Source organism: Corvus hawaiiensis, chromosome 5 (genome assembly GCF_020740725.1).
Source record: "Corvus hawaiiensis isolate bCorHaw1 chromosome 5, bCorHaw1.pri.cur, whole genome shotgun sequence".
Taxonomy (NCBI): domain Eukaryota; kingdom Metazoa; phylum Chordata; class Aves; order Passeriformes; family Corvidae; genus Corvus; species Corvus hawaiiensis.
In genome coordinates this window covers 16,280,350-16,301,797 of record NC_063217.1, presented here as the reverse complement: position 1 = coordinate 16,301,797, position 21,448 = coordinate 16,280,350, and the positions used below count along the sequence as shown (strand labels likewise).

At 40.5% G+C, this 21,448-nt stretch overlaps 1 protein-coding gene across 12 annotated transcripts in view; it reads left to right on the top strand.

The window, feature by feature from the left end:
- LDB2 (LIM domain binding 2) overlaps window positions 1-21,448 on the top strand; it is a 378,538-nt gene that overhangs the window by 140,053 nt on the left and 217,037 nt on the right. For 6 of the 12 annotated variants that reach the window (XM_048304188.1, XM_048304189.1, XM_048304187.1 and 3 more), the window contains exon 3: window positions 18,975-19,050. In XM_048304188.1, the coding sequence (XP_048160145.1) occupies window positions 18,975-19,050 (76 nt within the window). Of the gene's footprint in view, window positions 1-18,530; window positions 19,051-21,448 lie in introns of those variants that run through there. The other 6 variants (XM_048304199.1, XM_048304197.1, XM_048304198.1 and 3 more) reach the window with 5 other exon arrangements.

Below are 21,448 nucleotides of genomic sequence, written 5' to 3'. Positions count from 1 at the left end.
ATACCATGTATTTATTATATTGTGTAATAGTTTTCCTTCAAAAAGTCAGCATTGCCATGTATTTCTCCATCTTTTATCCAGAGGGCAACATAACTCCCTGTAACCGGGAAATGCTAAGCTTTTAAAACACCTAAAAATGAGGAGACATATTACCATGATATCATATAATGTATGGAAGATGTGACACTTCCCTTTTCCTGGATCTTACTGGCAATACTAGAGATCTACATGTTAGCAAATTAGATGATAGTCTTAAACGATGGCATTCTGAGTGTTTCTTTTGTGTCCTTGAAATTTATATGAAGTATGTCTAGTATATAAATACCAGTTTGCTCTGGCAAATACAAATGTAAAACTGCTAAAGAAACTGTAATTTACATGGTTATGTTGGCTAAGTAATTGAGAAACAGGCCAATTCAGATTAGCTTCCTCACAACCTCTATTTTAATGTCTGTACCTCTTTTCTAAAGGCCAGCTCTACAAATGTAGATGTCCCATGATCTGAATTGCATACAGTAATCTTGACGGGAGAATATGTATTTGGCACCATTTTCAATGATCAAGACACTTTACATGACATTCTTGTTTAAACGGCATGAAAATCAGAGTTAAGTGCTGTGCAAATGAGGGCAGAATAGAGCCCTTTGTATCTCATTTTCCGACTGCCCTGGGATCATCTGGAGGTATAACCACATAAATCCCCCGAGGATATGTCTCCAACTCTCTCTCTTAACATGCTGTTCCCTGATCACATTGGAAATCCACTCAATTTAGATTTAATCTCAGCAAAATCTACCCAGGACTTTTTTTCTAAATTTGAAATACTATCTTTTTTTGGTACTTTTTTTTGCTTGGGTTATTATACTTAACTGCATTTTCCCTTAGCATCCTCAAACCTGCTTCTCTATGGGGGTACCACTGTGTGCTAGGAGGGTAGGGGTCTCTAAAAACTAGAGATGGAACTGTTGGCTCAGCCTCATGCATGGGAGCATACTGTTTCCTCTGTCACTGACTGCTGCATGATGTTAGGATTGTACCTTCTCTCTGCCTTACTTTGCTTATACGAAATATGACAATAATGTTTTCCAAACCTTATTAACTTTGTAATCTTTTCAAGTTAAGGCTCCATTGCATGGAGCAAAAGTACAAACATTCTCCCCACCCAAAAGGAAGCTTGTAATGAATGAGTACAAATTTACAAGTAAAAAATAAATAGCAAGTTGCATGTGGGGAAAGAGAAAGAGACACAGAGACAGATGGATTTATATAAATTCTGCTTTTAAAGTGCTGGTTGGTTGGGGTTTTTTTAAATTAAATAATTGTAAGCAGTAACCAGCTGTAGTATTATTCTTCACTGTGTAATCTGCACAGTGAAATGTAAACAGGGGGTCAGGCTCTCCTGTGGCCATATGACCCTCTCAGCAGGAAAAGAGGGCACGGAGAGAGGCTGTGCACAGAGAAGCATACAAGGATATTCATGAGCTGGGAAATTTTGCAGCAAAAAATAGCTTTCCTGCATAGTCAATGGTGCATAGCGTTCGGTTTAAAAACCCTTATTAAATTAAGAGGAGCTTTCTGCATACCCCAGCCTTTGCCGCTGCTGCTGTTTGTACTTCCATAATGTTGTTGAGAAAACTGGGGCTTAATATCAACTTGAAGGTTTAGAAAAATGCAATAACATTCAGATACAACTTGATTACAGACCAAACAGAGATACAGAGCACAAAAACTGATATGTCTGGGGAATCTAGCTCTTCTGAATCTCTTTGTTCCTTAAAAAAAAAAAATTCTTAAAAAATAAATGTCTATGTCTATATGCATTCCTTTGTCAACACAGGAAGATGGAGGGATTGGCAGCTAGGCATTCTTCAATGTGTTAATTATCTAATGTTTTCTGTTCTTTAAAATTCTCTGATTTTTCTTCCTTTTTTTTTTCTCAGATTAAAAATCTGAGCCCTTCTCTTGCACTCTGATCATAGTTCTCATGCTGTGTATTTAATACAGCATATTTTTTAATTCACAAGCATACTCTTTCAGTCATTGCTATAGCCACTATAGCTCTGACTACCTTTTTGTTGTGGTGTAAACATCTTTTCCCTGCGGTATTTTTATGGCATAACAAACCTTTATTTATTTCTTCATTTATTATTTTAAAAACCAATACAGTTTTCCACCCGAAATACCCATTTTTACATAACCTTGAGATGCCTATTCATTCTTTCTCAGAAGGAGTTCAGGGGAAAGGTGCAGAGCCCCTCTAAATCACAAATGAAATGAGTTTGTTGGCTTGAATAGTATTTCTCCTTTCAACCCTCACACATTTCAGTGCATTCCATTAGTCATTGTTCAAATGAGGCTGTTTTCCGACCCCAGAGGCAGGGGAGGAGGGAGTTTGGGGTTTAAATGAGTTTGCCGATCAGTACATAGAGGCACATTGTTTCTCATCTTATATTTTGTATGTGCTGTTTACAGAATATAACTCCGGTTCCCTGTACCAAAATGTTTCAGGTTTTGAGCATACTGTATGTTTGATGCAGCTAATTTAAATAAATGACTTTCACATTTAAGCAATTAAACCTATAATTAGCACTGTTTGAATGAACTAATCAGCTAATACCCTATGACACACGGTTCTTTTTTTCTCTAAATATTTTTAAAGGGAAAGGAGAGAGATTTATAAAACATTATAGATGATGCAGTAAAAAAAATAAGCTTTGATTCATGAAAATTACAAAACACCACCACAAACTATTTGGACCAATGTTTGCCTCTTGCCTTCCAGGGAATGTGGAATTATGCACACTCATTTCCTCTGAATTCAGGGGAAAAGACTGCAATAAACAAAGCAGTGAATCTTTTTCAAAATGAGGCAAACTTCTACCAGTGTTTTGTGTTTTTAATACCTAAACACACTTTCAGAGGTACTCTGGGCTCACTGTATTTTAAAACGTGTCTATACATCTAATCCAGTGGTAGGAGAGCTGCGTAAGACATACCCTTGGGAGATTCCCTCTGACTGGCAGAACTTTAGCTCCTCTCAATAAGATGGAAATTTATTAAGAGAAAATTTTCCTGGTATCCTCTGAAAAACAGCATTTCTGATAAAAATCTTGTTCTCTGACAGAAGTCTAACAAGATACATTTGTTAGCTGGTTTCACTCCTTGGATTCATCTGTAAATTTTGATTCTTATGTTGCACTGCTGTGTGTTTATGTTCTGAGACAGACATGATCTATGTGTGCCCACTGGAGATTGAGATGTTGGGGGTGAGAAAGCACAGAAGTTTAGGAGAAAGTTTGCCTTTTCTTTTTTCCCCCTCTACTTAAAGGGGAAGAAAAGCCCTTACATTTTTATTAAATCTTGAATTTGTGGATAAATGTTGTGCTTCTTCATGTCTATGTTGCTACAGACTTCTATTACTACAGAAAGAAGCCTAATTTACCATATAATTTTTCTTTTCTTCAGTGCTGTTGTCCCTAAATGTCGTAGTGCCACACATAGGCCTTACAAGTCACACCACATAACAGTATTTTACATTTTTTTCCCATTAGAACACCATTAAATGTCTTTAAATGTGGAAAACAGCTTGAACGCCCTTGAGTTGTTAAACTCTGCCTGTTTTCACAGTAGCTCCACTAAGGCTGGGATTTAAGATCCTTCTCTGCAGCCTAGTTTTCCCTTGAGTCTCTACTTCATGTGGGGCTGAGGCTGGAAGATTTTCAAAGAACCAATGTTGATTTTTAATAAATAAAGTTGGCATTAGGAACCCTTCCCCCAGCATTATGACTTGCCAAAGTTAATTGGTACTCAGTGCTCTCTTCTTGCAGAGCAAAAGGACAGCAGGAAGATGGCCGATAGTCTTTAGTGGTTATATGGCTCACCAAACTTAAGAGAACTTCTTTCTTTTTTCTGTGTGATAACCACCTTCTGAAAGTACTTTTTCATCTGTCAAGCTTAAAGTAAAAACTAGTTTAGGTTTTAATTGTTTTTGTCAAAAGTTTTGGGGAGAGCAGGAGAGAAGAAAGGGGTCAGAGGAAAGTGCTGCCATATCAAAACCTTTTAAAATAGGATTAGATTCACCGTTGCTTTGGATGGAAAGTCTCACTTCAACTGGGAAAGCATTTTTTTAAATAAGAGAAAGATATGCTACTACTCTATGCAACCAATACTGAGAAGATCTGGGTTTGAACCATTTGGTTCAAAGAAGAACCTTGCACCTCAGGCTTTTACACTTTTAGGCAAAGGATTTCATCACTCAGTTATTTCCCATGGTAATAGTCTTTCTTCCTGATGCTTCCAAATATTTCCCTCAACTTGGAATAGGGAAAATCTTTATTTTATTAAGCTTCAATATAATTTCTTGGCTCTGCTTCTGAAAATTAGGGTATGGGTATCTGAAGCACTGACAGTTCTCACTGTAGATGAAATCTGAAGGAGCAGCTGATGAGCAACAGCCCAGGGAAATCAAAGTCTATGTATTTAAAGCTGGGCAACTAATCACTGAGGCACTCTGAAGTTGAGAAATTCACAAATTTTAGCCTTATTCTTGCTATGTTTTGGAGCTCATATGCAAAACCAGAAGCACTTATGCCCTATTATATAGCAGAGGAATTTGTCAGCATAAAAATAGGTGCCTCCATTTGGGAGGCGTATTCTACTGGTGAAGTTTCTAGAAGAGGTCATGAGAAAAAAGATAATTTCTTATTCAGGCAGCTTTGGGATAAAGTGTAGTGAATATTATATGACAGGGCTGGCAAAGTTCCCACATAGACTGAAGAACCTTCCCCTATGATAAGAAAATCCTGAGTACTGACACTCAGCATCAGCAGAAAGGAGGCGGCCCCACAAGCCACCCCACAGGATCATGGTCAGTCTTGCAGAGGCTCCCTGGAAATCTAAACAATGATCACTCCAGGCTGCAGATTAACTGGACTTTTCTTAGTGCACATCTGCCAAACCATAGGTTGGCACACCAAAGGTTGGCACACCAAGGGCTTGTAAGGGAAATTCTGCTAAATTACTCTGGTCATAATTTCACAGATTTGGAATAAAGTGTTTTTGCTTCCAGGTAGCTCATAATTTCTTGAGCAGAATGAAAATGGAAAAGACTTCAAAACTATTTAAATCTATTTTTTAAATTTAATAATGCCTGTATGATATAAAATAATGGTTGTTCTTATTAAGTATTGACAGCAATTACCTCTGAATGCAATTCTTTAAATACCACGAAATATCCAGTTACAGCAGCTTCTGTGACATACCTACCTCCTACACAGGACACAGAACCTATCACTGTGTTAGGGTCTATGCCTCCCCAGTGCTGTTAGCACAGCTAACCTCACACAGCAAAAGTTATATCTGCAAAAAGATTCTAAATACTATCCCAGTTGGTTCAAAGTTTAAGATTCTACTTTGAAATGTAGAAATGCTATTTTCAAAACTATTCTGCTTGTTGTTTCTATTCATTGTTTCCATGGCAGAGCTGAAAAACTGTTACAGCTGTGTTTTGGGTGGTCTATTGTATGCCAATGTTGGTTTTGATTATTACATTCAACACTCTCTTCATATGTGTTTCACTATCCCACTGTCTCCACATAAATATGGAATGGTGCTGCCTCCACCCGTTGTTTATTCAATTGCTCTGGCTTACAAAGTGGGAAATGTAACTTTTTTTCCCCTCTTCTGCTTAAGGGGTTCACAGCTCCTAGGAGTGTGCCATAAACACGACATTATAGCTTAGTATTTAAGAAGACATTGCTCTGCTCTTCCCTCGGGAGAAGTCGCAGAGTCAAATATAGAACACAGAAGAAGCAGCAGGATTCAATGTCCAAGGGATAATGACAGCTGGCTGAGATGAGGACACCAGGTTTCTGCTGGTCAGATTAAAAAAAAAAAAAAAAGAAAAGAGAAAAACAACCAAGTAATATAGAAAGATAGATATAGGCTAAGTTATTGCTGACCTGGTTTTTAAACATGCTCTTATAAAGACTTGCTAAAGTCAATCAGGCAACACATAGTGCATTTACCTGTGCTAAAGTCAATCAGGCAACACATAGTGCATTTACCTGGAATATACTGCACAGTGTAATGGAGACTAACTTTCAATAACACAGGATTAAATGTCTGAATTTGAATATTGCTCCAGAAGATGTGATTTATTAAAGGTTCATAACCCTCAAAACTGAATTATGAGTAGTTAAAACACCAACTGCTGTCTGTAAAATACACATATCATTTGCTGCAGAAAATAAAAAAATAAATGGGAAAATAAAAGACCCAGAATTGTGAAAATGAGTGACAGTGTAAAATTAATGATTACCTGTATAAAATGACAGTTGTAAATACAGCGTGTCTAAGCTGACCAGCAGAACGTGTCCTGTCTTGTGCAGCAGCTAGCCTGGATCAGAGCAAACTGAAACCGCATTGGGGCCTGTCCTCTCCTGCTTTGCAATTATCTGGTATTTGATCTCCTGCAGATGAAGCAAGACCTTGCAGCCTGGCCATAAGAAACATCCCATATAAACCTGCTCCTTAAAGTGGGCTTAGGACAGCTGAGACATGTACTTGGAATCAGAAGTAACTGATGCCTTGCAACAGTCAACAGAAAACTTTCTTATGCCACGTATTTTTCTCAACTATGCGATCTCATGTGGTTTTAATTACTTGACAAAGTGTCCCCATTTTATTTTGGTATTTCTTTGTCCAGTTTTCACCAAGAATAGGAAATCTGAAAAGGCAGGATTTTAAGCTCAAATTACAATTCAAAACTTCAGATGTTTGTCTGAAACTCATCTGAGCTATCTGCATGTGTGTCTCTAGGTTAGTTTGGGCAATATTGTTAAATGAACTTTTTGAATGTAAGATTTTCAATCACTGATTAAAGAGTAAAAATAAAATAAAAATCCAGGGCATTATTTGTGAATTATTAAAGGGTTCTAAAATTAGGATCAATTCTCATGAAGGAACAATACACAAGATGGGGCATGTCCCCCACACCACCACTAAGCTTTTGTATTAGTGAGAAACAGAAGCCTGTAACCTACTTAGCTTAACAGCAGAGTGGGAGTTGGTTGAACACCTGAATGGACATAACTCTGGGTTAAATGGGGATGACTACAAGCCACATAGATCCTGTTGTGGACACCATTCCCTCCTCTCTTTCCTCTGGCTATGTCCAAGTCTTGAATAATATTTCAAGGAACTGTGACCTAAATGCAGATGATTGATCACAGTAGCAGTAGAGTAAACTTTCAGTATATCTTCAAATTGACAGTGAACCTGGTATCAAACTTTAACCTCCAGCACTTTGCTTTCCTATAAAATAAAAATATTCCATCTTAAATCACTGCCTTTTCAAAAACCTAAACAAAACCATAAAGGCCAACGCTTTTTCCCTTTCCACTGATTTCCATATGATTCCAAGTTTCTTATCTCTCTGATTTCTCATGTACTCTCCGTTACCTTTCCTGGTCTCCCACAAAACCCTGGCAGAATATCAACAGATCTGATAGCTTCTTCTGGGCTGGCTGCCATTACCATATTTATGTCCTTCAGGGTTTCTGTGGGACTGATGACGCACAATACATCATTGGGCTGCTGTGACCAAACAAGGTTTGTGTGCTGCAGCTTCCCCCAGCATTTTGCCAGAAGTGCTGAGACTTGTCAAGGGGATAAAGAAAGATGAGTAAATGTTGATGAAGGATGGAGGAATAGTGTTGAAACAGAGTAGATGTTGGGTAGGAGGAGAGGTCTAAAAACAGTGGCAGGGGAAGAGTTAGTAGGTGTTTCAGAAATATCTGAAATTGAAGGGAAGATAGAACGTATTTTGGTTCAGGATAAGTTGCAAGGAACGGACTATTAGAGGGAAATGAAAATTGAGAATTAAATGGAACAGATGAAAAAGGTGAGTTTGTATTGGGAGAATGATGATGCTTGCCCCTGCACAGGATGATGATGATTATGATGAAGAAGAAGCTTCATTAGGATTTAGCAAAATAAGCATTTTTCTGTCTTTGCCTTTGGCTGAACTGAACTATACTTTCCAGCCTTTGTAAAATAGCCCATCCCTAACTGTGGTCCATTGCTAACGAGTATTAACCGATGTATGATGAAGATTATGTCTACATTGCAGGATAGGATCCCATGGGTGAGCCTTGCAGTGATGCTCTAACTGGGTGTTGGGATGTGCTGCCTGCCCCTTTACCTCACTGCCGGCAGAAGAAGACCTGGCTTCATGAACTGACATGTGAAAGTTTAGGGACATCAGTCTGAACAGCTGGGCAATCAGTGTCACAAACACACTGGAGAGTGTGTCTGCCTTGATACACACCACCAGATTCCACTGATCCCATGCCCTTATGATATGTGTAGGAATGGCGGAATATGATTTGCACAAAATATGCCTACGGAAATGACATTCTGAAATTAGTAATATATTATGTCAAGCTGTATGCATGATATATGCTCCCAGTTTCTTTCAAGAAACACCATTAACTTAAATTTTGGGTTGTTAAAATTCATTTAGCACCACACCCTCTAAAAAATGTAAGAAATAACTAGTACAGTCACTCAGCTATTCCAGTCTCCCAACTCAGTCTCACCTCTTAACTCTTCATCATAACGAGCAGTCTCTTTGAAGAATGTTTGTGAGAGATGCATGACAACCCCAAATACATGTAAATAAAAACTTTGGAAGATGAGGCAAAGGGGTCTCTCCTTTTTATATTACAGCCTTGTTGCCACACTGAGACTATGCCAAATGTAACCTCTGTCTTTGTAAACGCCTACTTTTTCTCTAAAGATTTTTCCAGTGACTCAATTTGATTGTTTTGAATCAAGGACATTAATTAGAATTTGAATTTTAGAATTTCAAAAGTGTCAAATGCTTAAAATTGTGCCATAGCACATATAGTTACAACTAAGACCTTCTGGGAAGAGTGAAAGAGGTAAAAGCAGTAAACATACAGAAATTAGTCTGGATAAGTTTTCAACAACAGAACTTGATTTTAAAATATTTCCTCTGTACAAGTTAATAAAAATGAAGTTTAAGTATAGAATACTTAAAACAACTATGTCTTGGGGTGACTATTTTTACTTTTGACTTATTTGCCATCAGATGTGCTCCCTAAAACTACATAGAGAACCCTCAGCTGCCAAATGGAGGTGTGACTGCAGATCATATACAAACTACCTACCCTGCAAAGGGAATAGTAGCAGCAAGGACACAACCCATGAATATGTCCCTCCATGAACTTGACTGCACGCACTGGTCACGTACTCATCCTGACACTCCCATCCCATTGTTCTTTTTATTACTTCACTAGAAAAACCTAAGTGAGCTTAGCTATGTCTGGCAAACACTTTGGTCTGGTCCATAATGCAAAGAAGTTCTGAAAATGTAAACTCAGTTAATCAAAATGTGAAATGGTTTAAATGTTTGGGTTTTTTCAATGGCATATTTCAGGGCAGACTTAACTCCAGGTGTGCGAACACCTCCTTTGTTTTGATCTCTGTGCAATGCATCTGACTAACTAGGGTGCAATTATAACATATGTATATACATGAAATACAAAGGTTGCATGAAGACTTAGGAAATTTTCAGTGCTCATGCTGTTAATGTGAAACAGCCCTGTAATTGTCCTCATTATGCTCGTAATACTTTAGCTGACTAAATGTCCCTTCTCACACACTTTCATTTATTCTTCTCCTCAAATCTTAAGATTACCAGTTTAAAAATGCAAGAAACTAGAATATTGTGACTTAGAATCTTAATGCCCGAATTCAGTCCAGAATTTCATATCATGTTAAGGATTAGTTGTATTTAAAATAATGGGCATTGTTGTGCTACCCACTCTAGCTAAGACATGCAGGTCCTGTGATAATTGTACTTGCTTTTTTGCCTTTGCAAATTAACACAAATGTCCTGATGGCTAATTTAAAGACTTTTATCTTCTCTCCAAAATTTCTACCTTTATTGGATTCACATCTGTAGTTTTATTTAATGTGAACCAGATGTTGAAATCCAGGCAATATTTACTGGGATAGTTGCACTTAAGAAGGCATGCTACAGACAAGAGTGTTGTGCCAGTTCCTTGGGTAGAGTGTCAAGCAAAAATAAAGGGTTCTGGAGGTTTTTTCTGTTTGTCTAATTAGAAACAAAGCTTTCTAATCAATAACCTTCAAACTTCAAACTCCACAAGCAAGGAGATATGGCAAATGTACAGGAATTCCACAAGCTGTTGTACTTCATGCACAAAACATTGTGTTGTTAAAACTGTGGGGTTTTAATACACCAGTATAAAAGGCACCCTGGCATGGCTGCAGAATCCATGCAATGGGATGCTGCTGGGAAGACAGCAGACAGCAGACAGCAGAGAGCAGAATGCACACTTAGAATCAGAAATCAAAGCTAGCAACGAGAGTTGAAGCTGGGAGATGCATCTGCTGCCATTGAGTAGCTGGTTGGTGGTGTCCTGTCTCCATGAGAGACAGCAGCTCCTGATGTGGGCCAAGTTTCAAATCAGAGGGAGCTCAAATCTGCTGCTTCTCCAGAGATGTCAGCATCTTTCCATGCACTCTGCAATATGTGCATGCCAGACTTGTTTAAGATGCATCTGGTGTGTTTTAAATGCTGAATTAGATACGTGTTCACTTCTTTGGTCATTGTTTAGATATACGTAACTGGGTAGCATACCTGGAAGGTATGAGATGAAGAAAGAACAGAATCTATGAGATAGAGGAGATAAAGATGTGCTCATCTTTATATATTTTTATATATCTTTATATATTTTCCTTAGACTCTGTTTTTCTGTGCAAACTCATTATTCACTTAAAGGAGAGGCACAGCCAGTCTTTCGTCTTCATGAGCTGGAACATTTTGCTCTTGCAGCATAATCAGATTTTCCAAGCAAAACTCCTGGTTATTTCACTCATATTTATGCAGTCGTACAAGGCCTTGGCAAAATTCAAGCACTGCAGAGCATGGTAACATTTCAAATTATAAAACTTAAAATGATAACATGTACTTAAATTTTAAAGGCCAAATTAAAAAAATATGTTGTGTCTGCAAAATATGCATACAAGTAACAGATTGCATTTTTTACATATTGAGTGTACAGCCTAAAATAGTGGAGAGAGTACCTGAAACAGTGATATCCAGAATCTCAATGAATTGTATTCTGCATGCTTTCATTTCCTGGTAAGTTTTGGCTTGTGTTTTCCAAGCACAAAGGTCTAAGATCAAATTAAGATCGAAACGCTTATGATCAAATCTTTACAAAAAATGGAGTATAAATTAGAAACATGAACTAAAAGAGTGAAAAAAATCTGTGTAGTAAATAATATTTTTTCAACATACATTTCTTTATACAATTGGTTGGGACTTTGTGTTAAAATAACTGAATAAATAAAACAGAGTGGCACTGCATGTTTTGTAGTAAGGCATGACAATTGGTTCAAAACAACATGCTGAATGCAGTCCAGGATTTGGTGGGACCATGTTTCAGTTACATGGTAAAGGCATAGTTACAAGTTCCAAATCAGTCATAAATTAATCCCACCTTGGTACCAGGCACATAATTTCTCCATGCATCATTCCCTTTCGCACCAGTTCTCCTGTACATCCCTGACTTGTTCTGCTTAGTATGTACATCTCTGCTGTGCAAGATCCAAAGGCAAATCCTTAAGTCATAATTTCCTGAGGTATAACTACGTTTCTGCCATTGACTTCCTCAGTCATTCAACCTTCCCTTACCTTCCACACCTGTAAAATAGGGAGAGAGACCCCTATGCAGAAAGTTGCACAGTTTTGTCATAGTGCTAATCACCACAGTGTCTCTATGAATGTTTATAAAGTGCTTTGAAGATGAAAATTGCCAAAGAAGCTAGGGATGATTATTATAAGTTAATGAATAAATTTCAACATGTATTTGATTGCCAGGTAATTCAGATGGGAATCACCAACCCTACCCTCTCTTCGAAGAAGAAAAGTTGACAGTCAGCTAGTTGCTAATTAGCACTCAACAGAAATGCCTCCAAAGCTGAGTGCTCCCAGTTGAGTCCTTTAAAAAGTAATCTTTCAACTAATTGAAATATGCTGAAAGTTGAGCAGTCGGTGAGGTGTGTAACAGGTAAATCAGTATGGTGGAGTTGGTTATGGAGAAGGAATACTAAGCTTTTCCAGGTAGGAAAAGCCACCCAGAATGAATATGTCAGGTGAATCACTAGCCAAAATGAGCATCCCTTTTTCATATTCACATATCTGTTCTAAGACCCACGTTAGGGAGGAAGGGTTGCTTAACGAGTATGTTGAAGTCTAGTTAGTGTTGTTTATTTCTTACTATATTGAGGGGTAGTTAAAATGATTCTTGCTTTGGACTGAGATAGACTAAAGAAATTTGGAATAAAAAATTGCATAATACATTAAAGCTGAGTGACTGTGCCACATGCATTTAATTCATATTTAGCTCGTCTGTAAGGGAAACTAGTATATCAGAAAGGGGCTCAGATGCTTCAGGCCCTTTCCTCTCTCCTGACCTGTCTGGTTTTTTGCTAGAGGGTCAGCCTCCCAGACCATAGTCTGCTCCTGTAGCCTCCCCCACCACTTCTTTAGAGATTTTTTTTTGGCTGTCTGCCAATGCTATAAACTGCAGCACTGTCTTCTCTGCTGCTGAAGGCTGTTTTCTTCCTCAGCCACTGGGAGATGGCTGCCAAAGGCAAATTACACGAATTTCATCCCTTTCTTTCCCCTGTTTGACTGCTCTAAATTCACCATCCTCAGCATCACTTCTTCATACTTTCTTCAGGGAAAACACACTCAACAAAACTTGCTGAGCACTTTGAGTGGAGAATCTCAGTTGCTTCAAACAACCCTTCCCAGCATCAGTCTCCAGTGATAATCCACCCAAACTTCAGCAGCATGTATCCCCAGGCAGGGGGTGGGGAAGGGGAAACCAAATTATGTAGGGTGGGAAGCTATCAAGGCAGGTATGATTCATGGGAAAGGAATTCTGCTTCAAGAGGAGCTGTGGGCAAGTATGTGCAATATGAAAGAAAGTGGGGAGATGGAACGAAACAAGACATTAGTGTTCTTGAAGCTGCTGGATTCTCGAAAGCAGCCTTCATGGCGTCCTCAGAGACTCAACAAAACCAAGCTATATTAAATCTCTTTGCTGTTTTACTAGTGTGGTAGATGCTGTCAATGGGCAGATATTCCTTGGTCTCCTGAGGCTGCTGCAGCCCCGAGAAGCTCCCCTGGAGGCCAAGGGCTGAATATGTCACACTTGAGACCTCATCCTCTCCTCCCAGCACCTATTTCCCCTAACAGTAGTCCCTCTCACATGGTCACAAAGTACTTTGTAGTTACAGTGCCCAGGTGTGATGCAGGGTAGACGGAGGCTGCCCAAGTCCACTCAGGTGTTGCACTGACAGCATGGTGAGGAACAAAATGAAGCCACTCAGGCTTAAAGCATGAGTCTCCTGTGAACTGAGCAGCTGGACTGCAGCTGGGAGCTCCTACAGACCAGTCTCCCTCTGCAGTGGCACAGAGAGGACACTTAAAACACAGCTTTGGTTTACCACAGCTTAATTAGAGAGATGGTAAGTCAGTTTTTCTGCTACCTCTTGGTGGGTTTAGAAGGCCAATCAATGTTAACATCAAGATAAGATTTTCATCACTTCAAATTTATTCCACATTTACTTCCCCTGCTCTGTGGCTCTGTGTCCTTCAGGTGCTGTGCAGGTACTGGATGAGTAAAGCAGACAAATTGCTCAGTCAGGCATGGGCAGGCTCCTCAAAGACTGCTTTCAGCTGAGCATTCATAAAGTTTCCAGACAAAATTAAATATCCATTTTGATGGAGGACAAAGATGTTGTGTATACTGAAGAACTAAAAATATTTAAAATCCCTTCTGTGTTATCATAAATTTAGAAGTACTTCTAGCATCACTAGTGAGTGCTGGAGCTGTAACTCTAATTTACTAGGATTAAACAGGGGAAGAGAATTCTTAGAATCTTCATTTGTATTGAGTTATAATTATATGTAATTTATGCAAGGTGGGCTTGAGTTTGCAAAAATCCTGAAGCATTTAAAAGATGTGAACCCTTCTTGCCATTATAAACTGTGAAACACAATAGTTTTGGTGGGCCCCACTTATGGATTTTTTAAAAACCCTCCTGATAAAAATAATCATGTCATTCATTAATGTCAGAAAATGAAAATTATCACAACAATAATAAAAAATAATCTACCTGGAAAAAAGTCTGGAAGTGTACACTGAGCTCAGTCAATATTTTTAACAATGGCTAGAACAGATTTATTTGGTTTCCTGTCCACAAATTATCTGTGAAAGGGCATTGTTTTCTGGAATATATTTTTATTCCAAGGTATTAATATTTAATGCAAACAAATTACAGCTTCTAGTTTTCCTATAAATTCCAAGCATCTGATACACTCTATTCTATAGCTGTAGAAATGAATGGAAGTAACCTGAAGCCTGTCAAAATCCTGTGTTTGAGCTCTGCAGTTGAGTATGTATTACAGATGGTTGGGTATTGCTGGTGGCTCTTCATTGTGCATCCCAGCTTTTGATAAGCATATTTCATTTAGTCACTCTTGAGCATCCACAGGAAAACAGTTTTGTTCTTTTACCTAAGGCGACTCCATCAGAAGTCTTCAGTGCTATCTGGCTTTTGTACAAACAAAGGATAGTTTGAAAACGTAGTGTTGTTAGTTTTCAAAAAACAAATCATGTTTACTTGAGCATTCTCAATATTCAAGTACCTGTAGTTTTTATCTCTTCATAAGCTATGTGTCTTTAACTAAGATCAGTCTCTACTGTCTTTCAAAAGCTTCAAAACACCTTAAATGTATCCTTGTAAACCTGATTTCTGACAGAGACTGAACAGTCAACACACACTAGGGATAAATGCAGCAATTACACCTATTTACAGCTGTATCACTTTTTGCATTATTATTATTACTAAGCGGTTATTAAAAATAGTGCAGCCTTCAGAGCTGCTTGGATTGTCAGCGCGGCAAAGCGAGGGCTGTGCCTCAGCCGCACGTGGTGCTTTCGGCAGGGCTGTGCCACAGGGCTGTCTGTGGCATGGTGTGGCAGTGGCAGCACAGGAGCCCTCCCAGTGCAGGCTGTGCGGGACCCCCTGTGCCAGGTGCTCCTGCTTGGACAAATGAACAAACTGCTCTGGTTCACCCTTTCTGGCTCCCTGCTTTTGTCTTGGAAGTTTCTCCTGTTGGTTTTTGCTCCTACTGTAGTGCAACTTGGCTACTCACAGGCACTAAAGGTGGGTGCAGAGGCAGAGGACATGCACCCTTCTGCTCCACCACAGCCATGCTTTCTCCTGAAATGAAGGGAAATTGTCCTCCAGAGCTGTCACACTGTGAGTCCTTGACTTGAGTGGGTCCTTCTGTTTCTGCCCAGGAGAGGGCAATCCAGCACCCAGACAGCAGCCAGATTATCCCATGCCTCCTCTGGGGTGCCAAGGGGCTGTGTGGTGGTTAGTGCCTCGCCAGGGGGACACAAAACATGGCTCTGTGTCTGCTGGTGGGGTCTGATGGCACACGTCCACCCAGACAGGAATCACGAGCCTGTGTCCCTCTGCTCTGGTGGCCTCTCTCTGCTCTGGTGTCTTGTTTTGTGTTTGTGTGCAGCATCCAGGCAGGGTTGGGGTAAGCCAATGCAGTGTGCAGGTCTGGGGACTGGGGAACCAAGGACAAGTCCCAGTCCTTCCTTTCTGGCCTCCAGGTGCTGGAGTAAGTCTCGCCACTTTGAGGTGCAGCAGTATTTGCACGTGCATACACCCATGTAAAGACAGCTCTGCACACACTATTTCCTCATCTGCTGGTAGCCAGGCATAGGCACAGCCACAGGAGGAGATTCATTTTCAGATTTGGGAAGACTAGTCTCTTCCTCTTGTTTTCCTCCACCTCTTTTTTTCCTCTGCTCACATTAAACTTGTTTTCCAGATTAAGGAATTTATTGACTGCCCTAAATGTTGGGTCAGACATTTGCCCTCGACCCCTGAGCCACTTTGGGTAGCAGCTTGATGCCAGTGGTGCAGGGGGTTTGGAGCAGCCCAGGCAATGGGGCCAGCTGCACGCCCACTAACCCACGCCCCCAGAGCACACACAAAACTTAAAAGGCGGAAGATCCAAGTGGGAATCGAGATGACACTGTCAGGATCCCTGTAACTTTATGTTCCTTTGATTCTGCCTTCTGTTTTACTGTTCTGCGCATCACACTACTCTAGATGATAACAGGCAACTGGAAGAGCTGCCGGAGCCTGTAATTAGCAGGCTCCTACCCTGGGACTTGGTTCTTGCTGGTGGGCTGTAGGTGTGGGATAATTTGCCAGTTAATCAATGGGAATTATTAAAATATCACTGCATATTTTTGCTTTGTGCTAGACCTGTACACAGAAGCTCTTATAAGGGGGTTGAGGGGAGTATCCAGGATTCCTAATCATGAAAGCAAATCCTACTGCTCCTTCCTTTTCCCCCACCTCAGCCAAAATAAGAATACTAATATAAATGCTATGTTTAACTTCAGGGAAACAGTGAATTTTAGCTTAATCAAAAAGTCCTTAAAACAGAAATAGCTTTCAACCTATGCAAAATTCCACCATTTTAATTACAGAAAACAGTGTGTCCTTTCTTGGTTAAATATGTTTTATTTCAGATTTGCTTCGCGAAGAAAGTAAAATCTGTAACTTGGTAGATTTCTGGTTGGTTTTTTTTTTAATTTTTTAAAGTATGTCACACTTTGGCTATAAATATTGTGTTTATTAGTCCTGTAATTCTATTTTTTCTGGCTGTTTTGGTTTTAGGTTTTAAGATAGTCTTGTTGGGATCTGTTAGAGTACAAGGTGGATGCAGGGAAGTTTTCTCCTAGGTGTGTAGCCACGTTACAGGCTTTTCATGGGGCCAGGGAACCCTGGCAGAGCAATGTCACAGTCTCTGCAGCAATATTGAACCAAACATTCCACATGGTATTTATTAAACTCAGCACCTCCACTGATGGTACTGGACTGGCAGTATAGCATTGCTGCATAGCTGGGGTGCTCTTAAAGAGAGAAGTGACATTCCTCATGTATTATCTGTTGTCTCTGTGTTTAGTGACAGAAGCTGTGGGAAGTCTATAAAAACAGCTCAATACGTCACTTCTTATGGAAACTGTTATTCCATAAGAACATACAGAAATAGTTTTGCTAAACAACTACTGGTAGGGCAAAGATAAATTATGATCCAGATCAGTGGTCAGTAGAGTATAAAGTATGAACTTTCATATTTTATCCTGAAAAGAGAGGTCAGACTTTCCAGAATTAGCCAAATGCCTGTGAAAACTAGAATTTTTCAAATATGTCTCAAAATATTCCAACATTCAGTCAGATTTGAATTAAAATTTTGACAGTGGGTAAAGCCATATCATGCTCAAATATTTTTCGGGATTATTACAAAAATTTAGAAAAAGTAATGACGCATGCCTTGATTTCCTCATCTGCGAAATGGGTGATCCCGCAGCGTTCATGCAGAGCATCCTGACTGAGAACCGTTGTGGCTGCAGCTGATTGTTATTCTCTTAATCATATTAGTTAACTAAATCTGTTCCTAGAGTGGTTCCATTTGCTTGAATGAATTTACATGAGAGATTAATTCAGCGCTGTTTATTGTTGTTTTTACATTTATTCCGTACTGTAAATAATGCCTGATACTTTACAGCTGTGTATGAGGACAGAGTCTGTGCTTCGAGGACTTTTTCGTACAGGTAATTTGAAGGCTCTCCTCCTAGACCTGGCATTTACCCATTGAGCAGATGAGCCCATTTTGTTTATTCTATATTTTGAGGACTTTTCGTTCACGTGGTGTCCGCTCCCAGCACTTTCCTGCAAGTATGATTCAACAGATAAAGTTCATCCCTCACTTCCACAGGGTGATCTCCTCCCCTTGCTCTCCCCTCCTCCCGCGGGACCCCCCTTCCCAATGTTAGATATTCACTGGCAACGCTTTCTAACCGCTACTGGATTTATGCCCAGCAGTGATCCTAAAAACTGGGAGCAGTCTCCCACCTAGCTGCCGACGCCTTTACGCCGGACAGCGGAGTCTAAAATGACCCATTTGTGTACGGCTGACCCACGCCAAAGGGCACTGCCGGTGCTTGTCCGGGGGTCCCGCTCTGCCACCCGCCCCTTTGTGCTTTCCCATTTTGCGGGAGGTTTCTGCGGCTGGCATCCGAGCGCTCTCCATTGTGTGAAGTGTGGCGTGCGGGGTTATTTCTTTGTGCCGGCCGCCCTCCCTGCCGTGCCCCGGGTGCGGCCCCCCTGCCCCGGGCAGCGCGGCACGGCCGCCCCGGGCGGGCAGCGGGAGCCGTCGGGCGCGGGGGAAGCGCCGGCTGCCCGCGGCGGGATGGCCGTGGCCTGTGTTTATGTATTTTGTAGTAATCACATTTCTGACATTACCCGCGGGGTGATTGGCTCAGGCAGCTTTTAAACCACCTATATGCTAACGAGCCCGCCGTGGCTCCGGCGGGGCCTGCGGGGGGACAGCGAACCCCAACCCGCACCTCTGCCAGGCGGAGAGGGGGGATGGCATTTCTGAACTAGTCGGCAGCGCGGACAGGAAATGACCCCTCCAGAAACTGCTGCTTTAAAACCGAGCGGCGGTGCCTGAAGCTATCCAGCCTCCCTCTCCGTGTCTGGAGCCTGTGCGCTCCCGCTCCCCCCACTCCCCCGCCCGTCTCCGCCGGAGCGGGCTCCCACAGCAGTCCCCAGCCAGTGCGTGCAGCCTGGATGTGTGTGTGTGTGTGTGCGCGCCGCTACTTTGTACTGTGAAGAACACACAGCCCATGTGCTCTGTATGGATGTTGATGATACTCTGTGTAGCTTGAATCTCTGCAAGCAGGCAAGATGTCCAGCACACCACATGACCCTTTCTATTCTTCTCCTTTTGGCCCATTTTATAGGAGACACACACCATACATGGTGCAACCAGAGTACCGAATATATGAAATGAACAAGAGGCTGCAGTCGCGGACGGAGGTAAGTCCCCCAGCCTTGTTTTCCTGTGCATGGACCGTGGTAGGTTTCAGCCCGAATTCCAGCTGAAGCGTCCCACTAAGACAGTACAGTATATGCAGGCATGAACCCTAATTAATTTAGCAGTTTAATTGGGTAATCCCTCATTATGTTTCCACGCAGAGCAACTCTTTGAGGAGATACCAGCTTAGGCTGAAATCATGAAATTACAGTACAGCACTTCAGGATTGATTATAATACTGGTCTCAGGAAATTTCTTTGCCTTAGTGTGTTGTTTGCTCAGGATCTGTCCTGCTGGCATTTACAGCTATAATATTGCAAAGTATTGCTTCGGCTTTTGCACAAAATTAATTCTGGAATGTTGCAGGTTTAGGGGGAGAGACGAACATTTCTCTGCTTTTGTTTTGTAAACTCGTTAAAATGAAAAATGGATGATAACTGAAAAGAGGAGCGGAGTTTTAAAAACTTATTCCTGGGCTACTCTTAAAGTAGTCTTAAATGTTTGGGACGACCGACAAAAGAAATTTGTGTTTACATTTAGAATGCTGTTGCTTTTAGCAAGAGAGATGGTCAGTTCACTACTTTATCGTATAGCTGTCAAAAGTACCCAGTAATGTAAACTACCTTCACTGTTGGTTATGCTTTGTATAATGTGTTAGTGGTTTATACACCCTGGCTTCAAAATCCAGATCAGCCAGTACAAAGAATATACTGAATGGGACAGGGAAATGCTTTTGTCATTAAAAAAAAAAAAAAAAAGGGGGCTGCATCTTGTTACTTACATGGTTAAATAAAGCACACTTTTCAAGTCTGCTGAAGTGAAAGTGAATCAGGCTGCATTTCTGTCCATGTGTCTGTGTTTGTGCAGCAAACATTCTTGGTGCTGCAATTTTTCATAGTAGTTTATTAGTGGTGCCCTGAGAATACTTTTTAAAAGTATGTATCTTTTATAGTAAATGGCTTTAAATAGTGACAAATATCTGCCAGGTTCATGCCATAAAGCATGGTGAAGGGTCTCTGGTTGATCTGTTTGTTGTATTGTGATTCTTTAAGATAACATGAGGTTATCATAAAATAAAACACACATGCCTGAATTGTCAGCTAAGCCATGGAGAATCTGTGACGTTTAATGTATATGATACAGCTAACGAGATGTGACCTGCTTTCTGATTGGGTATCGCCACGGGGTAACTGCTTTTCTATCACTGTTACCACTGCCAGGCTTAAAACGTTGCTGGGGAGTAATTGGTAATACACTTTGTGCTGGCTAAGAACTCCAAGCAGCTCTTTGCTCCCAAAATCATGGCAAGTGTTTGTCAGTTTTGCCCCAAGTTGTTGGTTGCAGGGCGTTGTTGCCGTTTAGAATGAGGGGGTTCCTGGGGTTTGCTACTGATTATTTGTTAGTGTCCTGCAACTCTGTTCCTTGCATTCCTGTACGTATTCATGGAATAATTTATAGACTTTTTCATGTGAAAAGAGCAAATATGTATAACTGAGTGATTTCTTCAGGGCTTTATGTACAACCTGCTCTAAAAGCTGTCAGTGCTATCTTAGCCTTTTAACATATTATTTTAGTGGTACTTTTAATAATTGACTAGTTCCTGATTGTAGCTTCCTTACGGATGTTACACTAGAAAAGTTTTTGAGGGACTTTTGAAACAGCTTTCCCCTCCTTCGTTGCTGAGATGTGCTGAATTAAACTTCAGCGCCTTTAACTGCAATTTTTGCTGCACAAATTCAGATGGATTGATGTGGGCAAAAAGCAATAACCCACTCTTCCTTGCTAGGAGTGCCTTGCTAGGTTTCAGCAGCATTTTACTTTGACAGACAATGTTTAGTTAATGAAGGCCTTATGCTCCAGCATTTCTTTTATTTGCTCAGAATAAAAATTCTTTTGCTTTGTGATTGCTCAGTGTTTGCATTCTGGTTCTCTGTTTTTTTAGTTTATAAGCTCTGTGTTGTAAGCATTGTTGTCCATTGAAATGTGTTTTCTAGCTAACTTCAGTTCATCTCATTCATCCTTCAATTAAAACATCTCCTTAATGAACAAACAAAAAAATTAAACTAGTTTCTGGGGACACTAGAGTGACTAGGTGTGGACAGTCTGTAAAGAATAATGCTGGCTTCTTGAGCAGGTCAGAAGTGGAAGTTTCACATCAGTTTTATGCACTTCCAAGCATGTTTGGGATTGGTAGGTGAAGGCTTCTGGAGCATGTATAACTAGCTCTAAATTTTTTGAATCCAGAGCCCAGTATGTCATGGAAGGAATGTGCTTGTGCTCTGGGTGATACAGGCTTACTGCATGAACGTTTCTCTTCAGGCAGTCTTTGGAATAATGTAGGCACTGGTCTCTGAAGGAGGCTGCTTGTGCTCTGTGAGCCCCAGGGGGTAGGTGAACACA